This window comes from Echiichthys vipera (assembly GCF_963691815.1).
Source record: "Echiichthys vipera genome assembly, chromosome: 18".
NCBI classification, from domain to species: domain Eukaryota; kingdom Metazoa; phylum Chordata; class Actinopteri; order Perciformes; family Trachinidae; genus Echiichthys; species Echiichthys vipera.
In genome coordinates this window covers 8,774,178-8,790,613 of record NC_139843.1, presented here as the reverse complement: position 1 = coordinate 8,790,613, position 16,436 = coordinate 8,774,178, and the positions used below count along the sequence as shown (strand labels likewise).

Genomic DNA, 16,436 nt, shown 5'->3' with positions numbered 1-16,436 from the left:
TCTCTTCCTGACTGTATGATGGAGCCCTACACCCTTTGACTGAGCTGACTCTTGGTCCTGAAATGTAAGCACGATTCATTACATTAGGACTTCATCGTGTAGTTTAAGAATAGTCAAGACTTTGATGAGCCAAGGTTGTTATTTCAATTAGCATTCAATTTAAACAATACATACCACACTAAAATGATTCATTAAAACCACAAGCTGTGAAAACTGTTCATTTTTAGGCTGAATTCAATATGAGAGGGAATATAAAAACAACCTTTTCAAGACTGAAACCTTGTGATCGTCACGACAAAAGCTAAAATAGTAGCCACCAAGATAATTTACCACCGTTATAAAATCTTCTCTCAGAACATTATAAATATTCTGACAGAGGTCCTCGCAGGCCGTTTGAGACTCTGAGTCCAGACACACCAGGCAAGCAGACACCTTGACCTTTGAAGTTCAGTTGAAGAAATCAGTGCATAAAAAGAGAAATGGAAGTGAGGAAAGTAAACAAACCATTAAAGTCCAAAACAAAACTTGTGGTCCAAAGGTAAACTTGTTATATAAGGTTAAATCATTTTTTGAAGATTTTTTTTTCTTCTCTTTAGCAGAAACAGTTCATAATGGTCCGTGAATGTTCTCATTTGTCAAGGTCGTCATTATCCTCAAAGCAATTTCAGTCAAAGCAACTGGACTTGGTTATTTGTCTAGGAAGACGTTTCACATGACGTACATGAACTGATGAAGCCTCTTGGATGAGAGGTGAAGCGTCTTCCTAGACAACTAACCAAGTCCAGTTGCTTTTGACTGAAATTGCTTTGAGGAGTTCATAATAGTTTTTATTAGTGTTTGCTTGCACATGCTAAATAGCATTTGTTCTTTTATTTCAATATATATATATATATTTTTTATGCCTTTTCTTTAGTACAGCTGAAGATTGACAGGTTATTTGGGAAAGAGGGGGGATGACAGGCAGCAAAGGGTTTGAGTCGAACCCAGGCCGCTGCAGTGAGGACGTAGGCTTATATGTGGTGCACACTCTACCAGGTGAGCTCCTGGGTACCCCAGCATTTGTTCTTTCAACATCGGGTTGGGTTTTTAATGTGCTAGCTAGTGTCTTGAGCCGTCCTGTCGGTCTTCTGATTTCTAGTTTTGAATGACGAACACAGACCACCGCCACCTGTAGGTATGGAGAGTTATTCCCTCTCACGCAGGTGCAGAATGTACATACTACTGTTCAAGTGCAACCTTTTTGGGCGTGACACAGCTGTGAACAGTCAAATGTCATGTCACTTTCAATGACAGATATCTGGGCCGGTATAGGATGAAAAAAAAAAACAACAAAAAGTGTTTGTTTAATCAATTAAACTACTATTCTTCACCTGGGTTTTGAGCTGGCAGATTGGTTTCCAGTCATGTCCAACAAGCTGAAGAGGTACTGTAGTCCCATAGTGTTTCTTCTTTGCTGTTGGCCTGTGTTGAACAGTGGTGCTCAAAAGATCCCCTGTAAAAAAAAAATATAAACCATGTGAGAATACACAGAAAACTTCAAAGTGTTCCTCCTTTATTCTAAATTGTCTCAGCATCTGTAATAACCAGCCCATGTCCATCCTTGTGGATTGAGACAATGGGAACATTTTCTAAACTGATTTCCTACAAACAATACCAGTAATTAATTCCCTCCCCGCTATTAAAGGCCCGAGCCTGGTGTTCATTAACAACATCACGAGACAACCTGACGGTGCAGCTGCCTTGTAATATTAAGTGTCACTTAAAACAAACACAGTACTTGTATTTGATGGCTCTTCTGCATCATGGCACACAAACAACGCTCTCTCGAATGTTTTTGTTTTCCATAACTAACAATTATCTGCGCTGTCAAATTGCCATCTCCGATATGTCCTCGGCCTTCGTGAACATATGTTCACCTCCGTTTTATGGGCTGTCAGTCTCTCCTCAGCCATTAAGACGTGAATACAACAGGCCTAATCAGCACTCTCAGACATCAAGCAATGAGAGCCGAAGCCTGTGGTGAAACCGTAACCACCCCCTCTGCCATTCAAACTGCATAAATCTCCACAGTTCAGGCACGGAGAGTTTTGAGCGTGGAACTGGGGTTGCTGCTGCTGCTGAGATAACTCCTAACACAAGGCTAGTGTCCAGGATGCAGTGCAGGGATTAGACGTAGCTCTGGGGCATTGTTCCCAGCATGCTTTTATCTCCCCTCTCTATGTTCTGACAGGGTGTTAACTGAGCCTCCAAGTGACTACAATTCTCAGAGCTCTGCTGTGTTGCCAGTCATTTAAGAATATATCCGTCCCCAAATCCAATACTGACGTCTCCAAGTGTGCCGCCTGGAGAAAAGGTGACAGAAAAACTGCCAGTATCCCGAGGAAACCTACCACTTATAACAGACAGGAGCTGCAGTCCCTCTAAAATTTGCTCTATTTGGAGTCTAAATAATACATCATGAGCACACAGTGAGGCCGAATGCAATAGTGAACCACTGGAGGACATTGCTAACAGGGTTTCTGCAGTAATCAGCTCTCCACAGCGGGGAAGCTATTTCGAAGCTTGGGTCTCTTACTAAAACAGCAGGGGTTGCTAACTCCATTTGTTTCAGTGCAAACATCCTAAATCAAATGTTGGTTGTTTTTTTTGTTTTGTTTTTTCCCCCCACTGATGCTCCATCGAGCGTTTCCAAACAGCAGGGAAACAGATTTAGTTCGAGGGTGATGTCAATGGACTTGTGAGAAGTTATGCGTGTGGTCTGAGCATAATTTATGGTATGTTTTGAACTTCTTCTTAATTTTGAATCACATTTCAAACACACATAAACACACTCAAGGGGAAATGGATTATTATTATTACCAGCAGATTCAAGGCTCTTTCTTCGAGGTTCACATCACTTCTGTCTCTATAGGCATGACTCACCCAGCTAAATTGCTGAGTCTGCTTATTATCTGGCATTAATAACCCAGGTCAGGCGTAGCCTCCCCGCCCCCCAGCTGAGCTTTGTTCTGGTTCTCCTCTGAGGAAACCACCACTCTGGAGTTCATCACAGAGCCGCTCCAGCTGATAGCGGAGAGCCAGGGGTGACCAGCTCAGCAGTCCTCATCCAGTTCCAGCCTGATGATGAGAAGCAGGCTCCGGCAAGGAAGGGACGCCGTCACACACACAACTATGGGAGAATCATCCTACCCTCATTAGTCCTAGAAAACCACATTGTCTGGGGGAGGTGGCATGCTGAGTAAGGGAATGCATGTCAACCTCTGTGAAGAGTACGGAGGGATAAACACAACAGATGAGGGGGAAACAGAGAGACGTTTTGACAGTGAAAGGTCAAGTCCACATTGTGGTAAGCCGATCTATGAGGAAACGCACAGATGGAGCGGCCTTTTCTGTGGCATGCAGCATATCAACTTTGAAGATGAGGTTCGCAACCATACTGCATTTGGTTCCCCGACTTCAAAGTCTGGGAGTGAATGACCATTTTGTTAATGTGGTGTGCTATGAGGTTTAATTCCAGCTTATAAATGGCATTATATTAGTGGAAACAGTCTGCAGGCTTTTTTTCCCCCCTCAGTGTTTGGGACAGACATTTGGTAAAGTTGGAGCACAGCGAGTCTGTGGTGTGTGGAGTGTGTAAATGGCTTTTGTTAGCTAGAATGTCATAAGAGCCACTAGAAGCATTAAGGGAGTGGTAAAAGTGGCACCAGAACCCAAAGCCTTATTTATATGTTCAATAAAGAAGAGTGTAAACAGAGGTCTTAATAAAGTAGAGTTCTGGCCATGATCAGCTCCCTTTATGCTCCAGCGTACACAAGGAGAGTTTGTGCCATTTATATTGCCTCAATAAAGTCAATGCTAGGTGGGAGGATTGTGCGTCTGTGTACGTGGAAATGTGACTGTGTGTGTGTGTGTGTGTGTGTGTGTGTGTGTGTGTTCTCGTGTGGGTGAATGAAATGTGATACAGACCTATGACTGTGGAGTAATTAATTTGGCTTTCCCTAGCGGTGTTGTAAAGAAACAGTAACAGTATCTATTATGTACTCTGTATACACAGTCATTGTTTGGTTGTTTTAGTGGTGCAGGCACAGATTTAAGTGGGTTAAATTTGATTGCAAGTTTTTTAGGTCAGAGGTTACCAACCTGGGGACTGGGATATTCCAAGGACAGCCGCATTGTCGCGAGATCATTATCAAAATTGAAAAGAAGAATAAAAAACATTTCTGCTACATAGAAACCATGTTTTCCTGAGTTTTTTCCTTGTGAAATAGTTGAAACTTAACCTCTTCAAAACTAAAAACTACAATAACTAGAAGGACACTCGGAGGGTGCAGAACTCCATCAAGGCCACCATGCCTTATCTCTGAATGTTAACCAGAGTCAAAAATAATTTGTGTATCTGCCCAGTGATTCGGATCCACTCCTAAATTGAATGGGTTCTTTCCAGGTCAATGCTCCAACCTTCCTACAAGTTTCATTGGGCCGGTAGTTTTTCCATTATCGTGCTGACAGACAGACAAAGAGACTTGTGAGGAGGAGGTAGACATTGGTCATAAAGTGTTACAAGACAAAAGGATAGAAGCCTGTTGTCTAGGTCAGTGGTTGGCCTTTTAGTTTGTGACGCCTTAAAAAAAAAGCAAACTGGTTGCCCATAATCACTGGTTGCCCATAATCACTGGTTGCATATGTCTGCGGTAAGTATTTTTTAAAGGCATGAGCAAGTAAAATTTTCAAGTGATTCACGAGAAAAATTCGAGTTTGAGTTTTTAGACACCATGATGCCATGCCTATAATTCTTTAACTTTTAACCAAATTCCGTCCATAACCTTGATATCTAGCCATGTAGCTGGTACATTTACAGCTCTTAATGGTCTTTCACAGTGAATCTTTTACTTGTTTTATCAGCGCCCTCAAATGAATGCATTCTCCACAGCCTACAAGCTGCTGGTCCAAGGGAACACTTGACCTTCCTCAGTTCTTCTCAGATGTCAAGACGTCCTTTCTTACTGCCCTTTCACAACTCCAGGCCGTCTCTTTCTCCCTCAGTCTGTTCCACCAAAACAAATCAGCAACTGTTCGGCTTTATTAAACCCCAGAGACTGCTTTCTCGCAACCAACTGCAACTCACTCCTTGACAGGCAACCATGAAATAATATATTCATAACAATCTGCTTTTCCAACACAAATGGCACTCTGTTATTTCTATCTGCACATTTGATGAGGCCATGCTCCCCACGTGTACACAGGTCCCCACTGAAATGGGATACAGGTTACACTTACAGTATGTGCACACATCAATAAAAAGCACTCCTAATGACAGTCACCCTTGCCTGATGGCTGGTGCAGGAAAAGCACACAAGGACACAAGGACACACATTTCGAATGAAGCAATTCTCTTCATTCGATCTTGAGAATGTCAGTGGGATGGCACACTGACACATTTCCACTTGGTAATATTATTTCAATTTACACCATTTTTTAACAATCTGCATTTATCTCACCTCATTAGTTTTCTACCTGCAGGTTCATTTAATCTGAAGTCAACCACACCTAGACAATTAACATCACACAGTTGGTTTGATTTTGAACCTGTTCAATTAATTTTAACCCTGCGTTGTTTAAATTAACACTGTACGGTTACACAGGCAGGTATGTTATATTAATCTACATCAAGGTCAGAAACGGTAAACCACCGGTAAGGCGGATGTTTGTTTTCTACTGAAAAATGTTCACATGATAACGGTGCAAACAATCAGGGAAGGACAAGTCAGGACTGATAACACCCAATCAGGATTAAACGGTGGTGTCTGCGTTATTGTTTCCATGGGTCTACTACAAAAACGTAGCAGTAGCCTTCAATCCTGGAGACAAACCATTTGCTGCCACGTCACCTTGTGAGGGTTGTATTGAGTATGTTGTGTTGACATCTTAGACCCAGCGAAATTATGCCAAATACTTGGTTTTTGCATATATTTTGGTGGGTAAATAAAAACCCATGTTTTCATCTACAACACCTGTTATTTGTCCTTACTGTCTGGTCCCCAACAGTCAGATTGAAAATGAAAAGCAATGCCTTTGGCAGCTAGAATGACAATCTTTAACATGCAAAATCCCTGAATGGTACAAAAAAAAAACAACAAGTGCGGGGGAGAAACACTTTAGATGATTTCAGCATTGTTTGACATGAGTGGAAACTGTTTAGTTACTACTCAAACCTCTCGAAGGAAATGTGCTTGAAATAAGAGCATGTGGAACTAATTAGGGCAGAGTGATGAGTTCAAATTGGCCTGATTTAAGCAGAACCATTACACAACAAAGTTAAAAAAAAAAGTATAAAAATAAAAAAATAAAACCTCTCCTCCTTGGTTCCATATGGAAATGTGTTCCTGATAAAGCAAATCTAATAAAATGATCACTTTTTCTCCATCAAGAGTATCCACAGCCATTTTTAACCAGATTTGGTGGATGTTTTTAATCAGAGCACTGACTGGATTGAGGGGTTGCTGAGCAAAAAGTTGGCTATGACATCAGCCCATGGGAGGAAACTTGGTTAATGTTTATGGCTATTGTTCATTTAATAATGGGTGATTGACAGCCATACCACAAACTCAATTTATCCCCAATCAGAGTGGGAAAATTATGCTAATTCACACATAATGGTGATTGGGAATAGAATGATGAATGATACACTGAGAGGAAGCGGACGCTCTTTTATAAATGACCTTGGAGACAAAAGCCAAGAGCTTTCTCTCTTTCATCGGCTTCTCTTTGGCTGTGTGACAGATCACTTTTGTCATTATGGACTGCTATTATTCAATTTTTTTATTAATTGACGAATCCTTTATCCTATAAAATGTCAATAAAAAGAGTGAAAAATGCCCATCTCAGGTTCCAAGAGCGAGTTTGTTTTAATCATTCAACAATCCAAACATATTCAACTTAATTTTATTATTGCAGAAATAATTAGTAAAGCAATTTATTTTTTGAGTAATAGTGAACTAATCACAAACAAGTCATTTTTAAGGAAATGATAAATAAGATATTTGGCTGGTTCCAGCGTCTCAAATTGGAGCACTTGCTTTTTTTATTATATATTCACACATTTGTAAAAAGAATATCCTTGGGACTGGAAATCACACAAAACAAGCAATTTCAGCATTCACTGGGAACTGGTGATCAGCATTTATCACTATTATCTGACATTGAAAATGCTCAAATGAATTTCTGTTGAAAATAACTGTTATCAAGAGCCCTAAATGATATAAAGCCGCTCCTCATATTTGGGAAGCAGGACTCAAGGTTCTGTTCATCGCCTAGTCGACTTATCATCACCTTGCTCCCTGTAATTGATTATTCGAGGCACAGAGCAGGGTTCATGCGGATTACAGAGCAAAGGTGAAAAGTGCCTGGTAATTTTGCCTTGACTCCACAGCCAAACATCTGACCAATTTGGGGGACATTATGTCAACATCCTGAGGCTTGCACTCGGAAACATAGAAACCTGTGGGTGACATGGTAATATGAACCTGCACAAGCTAGGGGGGTTCTCCTTAATTCAAATCTAATAATGTTGCAGTGTGTCAAAAGTCACAGCAATGAGGGTTGTTAATGGTTGGATTTATAGGCGGATGCATATTTAGGGTCAAAATCAAGCTGTTTAACTCTCGGCTCCCTCTACTGGTAAATAGCTCTTTTGTGTGCTCTCTTCCAGTCTCTAATACTGAACTCATTTACTGTCACACTTGCATGATGTCAGCACATAATTACTCTATGGGAAATAGATGGTCCTGCAGCAAAAATTCCCCTTGGCTCAGCAGGAGGTTAATGTTGTCCAAGAACTGGCGCCGTAATGCCCCAGGCAGGTGACACTGTTCCGCATCTCCTGCTGCGAGGACTGTGCTCGCTGCCTGGCATGGATCCTATGTGCCTTAGCAACAAAGGTCGGAGATAGAGAGCTTCTGGTGCAGAGCTTTGTGAAAGCTTGCTAATATGATTGATTTCATTTAAAGTGCACTAGAACTCCTCTCTGTTATTGTACGCACATGTGTGGCACACATTCAAAGCACTGAAAAATTTAAAAACAGGACCTCAAACCAAAGGGGTGGGGGTGGGGTGGGGTGGCTGGGTCAGCTGCTATATCATAGATCCTCATGTCATTTTACAAAGTCATATAGGATTAAAGCAACAAAGATATAACTCGGACACAGGTACCCAGATAATCTATTAGTTGATCTTCAGAGTGTTATGCGACATTTATTTTTGATATTTCAGTTCTGTTCATTTAAGTCATTCAGCAAGCTATATTTATATTATTGTATATTAAATATCTTTGGTTTTTTAACATCTGGTCAAACTAAACAAGCAATTTAAAGACATCAGCTTGAGCTCTGGATGTTATTAATTACGTAATGCTATTTTCACTGGGTATTGGAAAACCTGAACATTTAACAATCTTAGACTGGTCAAGGTTCGCCGTGACAGTTTCATCTATATGTAGCTATTGGATGTGCTGCTTGCTATGCTTCACTTCAAAATAATTCACCCGTCTGCCTGTGGAACATAACTCAGACAGACACAGACAAAGCAACTGCTGCAACAGAACTTACTTTCGGCCAATTTGGAATGCTACCCAGATAGGAGGTGACCTCTCTTGTTCCTGCTTTTCCCCTCTCATTGAAGAATTGAGAGGCGAATTCAGACATATGCTGAATGCCAGTTTGGAAGATAGATGATCTGGAGCTAAGACATGAAAGTGTGTGTTTCAAATCTCAGTGGAAGACAATGACTTGACATTCATATGGAACCTAGTCAAACTGGGGAATGTTTCCCTTAGCACGTACAGTGTAGTATCTGGAATTGCAATTGATGCCTGCCCCTGATTCCCATCTCTGCTCTGGGATTAAAAAAAGGTTTGTATGGTTTGTATGATTTTCAAGCTGCAAATAAAATGTGAGAAGGGAAATCTTGTTTTCTTGTAAATTTAAAAAAGTGACACAGGGTGATCTGTTAAACCTGCTTGGATATTTATCATAATCAATTTTAATCAAAGAGGTGTTAAGGGGTAAATATTAAAAATAGAAGGTACACATAATAACTGTAAAGCTGACTTAAACGTATCCACCTGTGACATTCTGACAAAGTAAAGTCCTTTAGTTCAATATTTGTTTCACAAATGAAATGGTCATATGACTACATGTGATTTAAAAGGTGTCACAAACTTCATAAGATAACCCTTTATCAGTCTCACAGTTGGGGAATTGTTTTTTACAGCACATTTAGGCGACTGTACCCAGTAAAAGGTGTAGCTACATTCATTAAATGTAGGCCCACTGCTCAGCGCTAAATCACAGACAAAGTTAGCAACTGAGCTAGCTAACTTCAAGCTAATGAAAGGAGAGCAACGAGCTAACTTTTTAGCTCATTAACGTAGGATATTTTCAAACGGAACTTTTCTCAGGAGTAGGTGTAGAATAAAACCGGAAAAAAAACGAGAGTGAATGTTTGACTTACATTTGCCAGGTAGATAGAAACACAACTCCAACTGAATGCTAATGTTGCTCCATATATGCAATGGTTTCCTCCTCAAAACAAAACAACTTTTTTTTTTTAAAAAAAGGTGATAATGGACCTCTTTAAAAGCAAACATTTTGACTCGCCATAGCAGAAACAACTCAGGTGAAACCACATCCATGGGTAAAACTAATAACATTGGCTATGGCTCCGTTCCATCAAGTGTCCTATAGTACGTCAATCCAGTGAACCTAGAGAGAATCATGTTCCTGCAACAGAGGAAGTTGTATTTCTGGGGCCACATTTCTAGGACCCTAGAATGTAGTTACCCTAACCTTGTCTTTTAACTTAATCTTAACCCTTCGTAGCTAGTTAGCTGCCAATTTAAGCGTTGGCGCTTGCACAGTATGCCAGTTTCGTTCTGTAACTAGGGTCATAGAAATACAGTCATAGAAATGTAGTCCGATGACTGCGGTCCTGAAACTGCAGCTTCCTCTATTGCAAGAACAAAATAGTATAGGAACCAGCATGCAGAATAGCCAAACCCTGGAACTGCTAATCTAAATGTTATGCAATTATTCTTCTTGTAGCCAGAAAAAGAGCTATCACACATATATATAGCATATGTTAGTCATTATGCTACAGTACACCTAAAAGTGCTGCAATAAAGAACACAAGAACTGACCAGAACAGGCTTATAGGCTAAACAGTCTTTTTTTTTTTTTTTGCGAAACACTGATGGAGTGGAACTTGAACTAACCCAGATAGAGCTGACACTGACAAGAGATATCTGAGCCAACTGGACCCTCAGACCAGACAAGGGAGAAGACTCTCGGGGAGCTGTGTTGAGCTCAAGTCTGACCTAACTGGGTGTGAAAATCCAAAGAGAAAGTCCAGAGCCAGCATCAGGTTTCAGCTCGTGTGTTAAGCTTTTGTTGAAGGGGTCAAATGAGTCCAAAGATGCTTTAAAGAAATGAATGCAACACATGTAGGGTTAGTCCACATGAGCACAGTCCAGCTATTTCCCAATTGGTTTATCAGTCCGTCTTAACGCGCACCACATATCAGCCAACTGTTCTTACCTGCCTCCTGGGTGTATGCTGAACAACTCAAAATCTGAATCCATTCATACTGAAAAGATACTAAACGTCTCTGACTTGTGATGGTCACATCATGGTGATAATGTCTCTCTGGGGGAGGACACTATTTGCTGGAGGAATATTTTACTACAGTCCAAAAATATATTCTCAGCTCAACTTTCATTTGTCTGAGCGTACAGCAAGCAAGCTGCATGCAGCGCTCGAGGCAGACAGAGTCATGTTGGTTGAAGCAGTAAAGCTGGGTAGTAAATAGTGGCTGACACGAAGTCGCAGACAATCATTCACAAATGATCCCTGGCTAGGACAGAAACATGCATAAGACAGACGGGGAAAGGCAAACCAACAAGGAAGCTCAAGAGGTGGTGTCATGAAATATGTATGCAAAAATGACGCTGCATGGAGCTGAACTGCTCCATCTTCTCTCAGCAGCCTTGAATTCCTGACAGCAGAGACAAAGGTCTGCACAGCCGGAGACAGTGTAGAGATTCATAAAAGGGAACACACATGATTCCCACTCATTATGCTTTAACATGAAGTAAGCTGCAACTAATGAGTTCATTATTGAATAATCATTTTGTCTATAAATGGTCTTTCTTGTTTTGTCTGAGCAACAGTACAAAAGGTGTTCAGTTCAATTATATATTAAGATAGGGGAAAACAGCAAAATCCTCACATTTGAGTTGATTAAATCCAAATGGATTATTAAAAATGTGCTGATTGAGTTTTTGAACACCGGCTGATGGTTTCAGCACTTACACAAAGTCAGGCATTCCCCTTCATTTCACGGCATTTGATTCTTTTTGTCTTTTAAAAGTAACCCTATGCACTCGTACACACCACACCTTCCATCCATTTATCTCAATCAACCTGAATAACTGAATATTAGATCTTTCACAGTCACACATTGAACCCTTGAGAAGCCATCAAGGCCAACTTCTGATGACGACGAACTGTTGATGAATAAATGAACAACTTCCTTACGCTTTGATCCCAGTTTTAAACATTTGCCCTTGCTGGTATCCTAATTAATTCCCAGGATTCCACAGTAGTGAGCGTCAAGACTGGCAATCTGTTCAGATGTCAAACTTTTGTGTAGGCGCCAATGCTCAAGTGCAATTTTCTCCACTCCCCACTGTTGCACATGTAGTGTCTTTGTTGAATCTCACTATAGATGAGATGTCATGAGCCACAGCCCAAAGGGTTGAAATCTCAGTCTGAGACAAACACACTTGCATAGACACGTACACACTCTGATTTAGATATTTCCCCAGAGCTCTTAAGCAGCTATTTCTCATGTGCTGCTGGGATGTCATAAACATAATAAACAGTACAATTTACACGTTTTCTAAAAAAGCTACCTGACTTCTTAGCTTCAAACCAACAATGTGACTTTTATCTCGTTCGCTGCTAAAATAACCCTGGAATTCATCCATAATTGAAAAATTCAACTATGTTTGAAGTGCCTTGAAAAACTGAAGGTTGCTTGAAGCACCAGTGAAATGCCTCAAGTGCTACCAGTGATTACCAAAGAGAGTTTCAGCATCATCAATTATACAGCTTCTCTTATCCTCTGAGGTGCACACTGGGGTGGACTGCGAGCTAAAATTCTATGTTCTGCTTTTCACACACACAGATCTATTGGAGAGAATGAGAAAAAAAAAAAAGCCTTTAATTTTGAAAGCTTGTTTACACTGGAGATGGTTCATTCTGCCCAAACATGTGTTACAGATCTCCAAGTCTGGTGTAGCCTACTAACAAAGGCTTTCATAAAACAGGATGTACCCAAAACAGCCTAAGGGGAGACATGAATGAGGAATAGAACAGAGCTTTATAGAATAGACGTATGCATCATGACAGATACAGACAGGTTCATTTCTGGATACATATTAAAGTTCCTTCATGCTGGAAAGTCCCTTTGACCAACCAAGAAGTAAAAATCAATTAAGAAAAATCCACTTTTTTGCCTCTTACCTTCAGCAGATCTGGAGAGCCCACTGTCACACACCGAGATGGAGACAGATAAAGCCTGAAGTGCTGTTAAAATAAACTTCAGACTCCTGCTCCCGAGGTTCATGATGCCCGGCTGAAGCGTGGATGGGACTGGACCAAGTGTTTCACTGCAGCGCAACCATCATACACACGGACACGCGATCCGACAACAGCTGATGTGTGAGAGAGCCCACCCAAAAATAAAACCACTTCCTGAAATATGATCAAGTATATGCGCGGGTGCTTTAGGAAATCCCGAGGACAGCTGATTGAACTCCGTGCAGTTTCCCCCCTTTCCATTCACACACGTCCAAGTCCAAAGCTGTCTCGCGCCCAAAAAGTAGGGAAATGTGGAGCAAATGAAGAGCGAGCGGGTGAAAACATTAACAGTTACACAAGCCGCTGCTGTGTCAGTCGCCCACTGGAATGACATCAATTCCAGGGCAATTACTGTCGAGAAGTGTTGTCTTATGAGTGAAGACCATGTGCTTCAATGAAACGCTCCGCGAGGTCCTAGAGCCACCTCCTGCGCCCATTGGCTAAACGAGCGTCAAGCTGCCAGGAAGTACAATTTCTGCTCCCGGCTTTCAAAATAAAGACTTTTTCAATGATGTTTGTACGATAAGATTAGAAGAAATAATGCATTTAACGAATCTAGGCTAAACAAAAACACAAATTAAATGTAGTTTTTTGTTCATATTACATTATCATCCTCCCGTTTGACCATATTTGATTCGAGTTGATGTAATTAGTGACTTTAAACTTATTTAATCCCTCCGCTTCTCCATAATTCATTGTTAGTTAGTCAACAGCTTCCTCTGTAATTTTTTTATTTTTTATTTCTTTCTTATTAGTATTTTTTTTCAAAACTCAACCATTTTTTTTGTATCTTACAAATACATATATCTTAAAATGACATTACATAATACAATGCTTCTGGGATTAGGTATGAGATTTAAACAGGTGTTATGAAATAATTTTGAATCAAGCTCTACTTTTTTCCTGTGAGATTGTGAGATACAGTTGAAAGCCTGTTTAATATCATGTGTCACATTACTTAGTCAATGGACCTTGGATTGAGATTGTTTTGTCAAATTACAGATAGAGTTTTGTGTATGACCTTACATCATTTGCTCTGGCCTGAAAGCTGTGAACCTAGCATTTTATTTTGAAGGCAAACCACATCATTTCCGGCCATTCTCTTGGTATCCGTTGCTCAACTTGACTCTATACAGGTTCGATAGGTGCACACACATTGTAGCAGCCCACACTGAGAGTGAATTTAAATAATTTAGCCTACACAGCCCTCACTCACAGATGTCATGCAAACATGTTGTTATTCATCAGAGTCATTTGAAGGCAGAAGTGTGTGTGTGTGTGTGTGTGTGTGTGTGTGTGTGTGTGTGTGTGTGTGTGTGTGTGTGCATGTTGACTCATGCATGCAGTGCTTGGTTCCTCAGCAAAAATTGTCTGTGTGATACATGGAGCAACATATGCACATGGCCTATTCAAGCCCTATAGCTCACTCCAGTTATGCTCTTCAGGGTGCACTGTGCACTGCACCACATGATCATACACTTAAGGAGGGAATGCAAGCAGAAAAAAAAGTCAGGTGTCCACAGGCCTGGGCTCAGGCTGGGTTCCTGAAAGCTTTCTCTCTCCCCCCATGGAAGAAATGCTGAAAGTGCAGCATTTCAGTTGCAGCATCCTCTCAGCATGAAGACTTAAGTTAGTCACAGCAGCACGTTGTTGCCTTACACCGTTTGAAATAGGAACAACGTGGGGTGCAGCCTCGTGTCATGATGCTCAGAAACCTCAATTTCCCAAAGCTCTTCATTTAGGATCAAATATGAAATAAAAGACTACTGAGGAATATTTCTCTGCATGCTGATTTCGCTGTCACCCAGCGTTCAGTATAGGATGTTACGAAGAGCCGATTTTTTGCTCTTTTTAAGAACCAGGATGCTTGAAGGAAGATAAGGTGCAGAGAGGAGCAGGCGGTAAGATAGGGCTTTCATTTGTGTCAGATAATACTTAATAATAAATCCCAACGTCACGGAAATTATTCCATCTAACCTCTGTTAGTATGTTGAGGTAGATTTCCCCAGTGCTGAGAGACAAACGTTTTATAGTCACATTCGGAAGAATATGACACAACATGTAAACACATCTTAGCTACAAATTACATAATATCACATGAAAAATACCTAAAACTAAAGTTTAAAGAATTGCAAAACACAGTGAATAACCTTCTTCAAACAGCAGTCATGGTTCACAGTTATTGTATACTTTCTAAAATCACTCATTTAAAAAACAAACAACAAAACAAGTATGAACCGTGAGTGCTGTTATTAATGATCTCCCCTTGTCCAAATACACCCACACATGCATGTGCACTGACATGAAATGAGTTTCACAAAAGCAGTCAGTATCATCCGTCTTCTCCAAGACAGCGGTGCACACTTAGATGGATGGAACAGCTGGACTATGAAAGAACTCAGTCTTAAAGGCTAATGAGTAAAATAACGATTAAGACTAATGAAGAGTGTCTGTTCTGTTGTGTGTTATTTTCAAAATAAATATTCACACATCTCACTTTTGATTTATTTCCAGCTCCCTCATGATGTTGAGCAGTAGTCTGTGCACTTTGGCTTTGAATCACGCTAAATAAAAATCTGCAATAGTGCGCCTCAGTCCATCATGAGACAAAGACAGGGACAAAAGCTCCATTCAAATCAGCACTGTCCATTAACAGGGCATTTCCAGTGAGAAGAGGTCACATTCCTCCATCTTACAGCTAATGGCTGGCAATGACTGATGGCAGAGCCCACTTCAGGCTTAGTTCTGTTTATTGGTTGTATAATGAGGATGCCGGTTGAAGACTGTCCTGGAAGGGACTGTGAAGCACAATGACTGATTCTGTCTCCTATCGCTACTTCACATCACATGAGATCATGTGAAGTGGCTGCGTGGGACATCAGTGCTTTATCGTGCCGTGAGAGCTTACTCTGCATCCCATTACATGAAGTATTCTGGAGGAAAAAAAGGCAATTTGCAATCAAGTGAAAACAAGACACGCCGATAAAGAGAATACATTACTGGTTTATGTCTTACATCAGAAGGGTATCAGTCAGTGCATTTGTGTTGAGACACGACTTCAGACATTCATTCGTAATCACGTACCACAAGGGCAACTAGGACAGCTGATGCGCAGAGAAAATCATCTGTTTTTCTCAAAAGACAAATTTATGGCAATCATTCAAACACCCAGAAGGTCATATATCAACACTGAGTGCTGTTTTAAAGGAATTTCCAAAATTCGTAAGGGCTCTTTGCCCAAGTGCATCAAATATATTCTGTCCTCTACATAGATACACTATTGTTAACCAATTTAACCTGTCTGTTCAGTCTGTTCCTGTCTGTATACTGACAACCTGTTTATTTATCCAAAAAAAGAGTGATATACGTCATACTCCAAATGCCCTCCCAGCTCTACAACACTTTCTATCTATATATCGTATAGTTGTGACATCACAACCACCCAGAAGTCCTGACAGCTTGTTTAAAGGTAGTTTCTGAATACGAGCTGTTCTCCGTGGATTTAGTGTTTTAGTTATACTCTCACAGTTTTATATAGCACTTGGACCAGCTTTATTATCAAGAAAGACATGGAAATCTCACTTTTAACAATATGAGACCTTTAAAAGGTTTTCAGTATTTTGTTGGATAAGGAAAAACAATAGAGCCGTAATGAGGAAAACAGGTTGAAAGTATTTTTTATTGTGTATCAAAAAATATATAATACATACATATACTGTATATATTTATCCAGATGGGCAG

General features: G+C 40.5%; 1 protein-coding gene across 1 annotated transcript in view; it reads right to left on the bottom strand.

The window, feature by feature from the left end:
- Window positions 1-12,681, bottom strand: part of adam12a (ADAM metallopeptidase domain 12a) — a gene marked incomplete at its 5' end in the record, with an annotated part of 70,716 nt that extends 58,035 nt beyond the window's left edge. Inside the window, 2 exons of the mRNA XM_083933113.1 lie at window positions 1,371-1,492; window positions 12,579-12,681. Of these exons, the coding sequence (XP_083789239.1) occupies window positions 1,371-1,492; window positions 12,579-12,681 (225 nt within the window). The remainder of the gene's footprint in view (window positions 1-1,370; window positions 1,493-12,578) is intronic.
- Window positions 12,682-16,436: the final 3,755 nt, after the last annotated feature.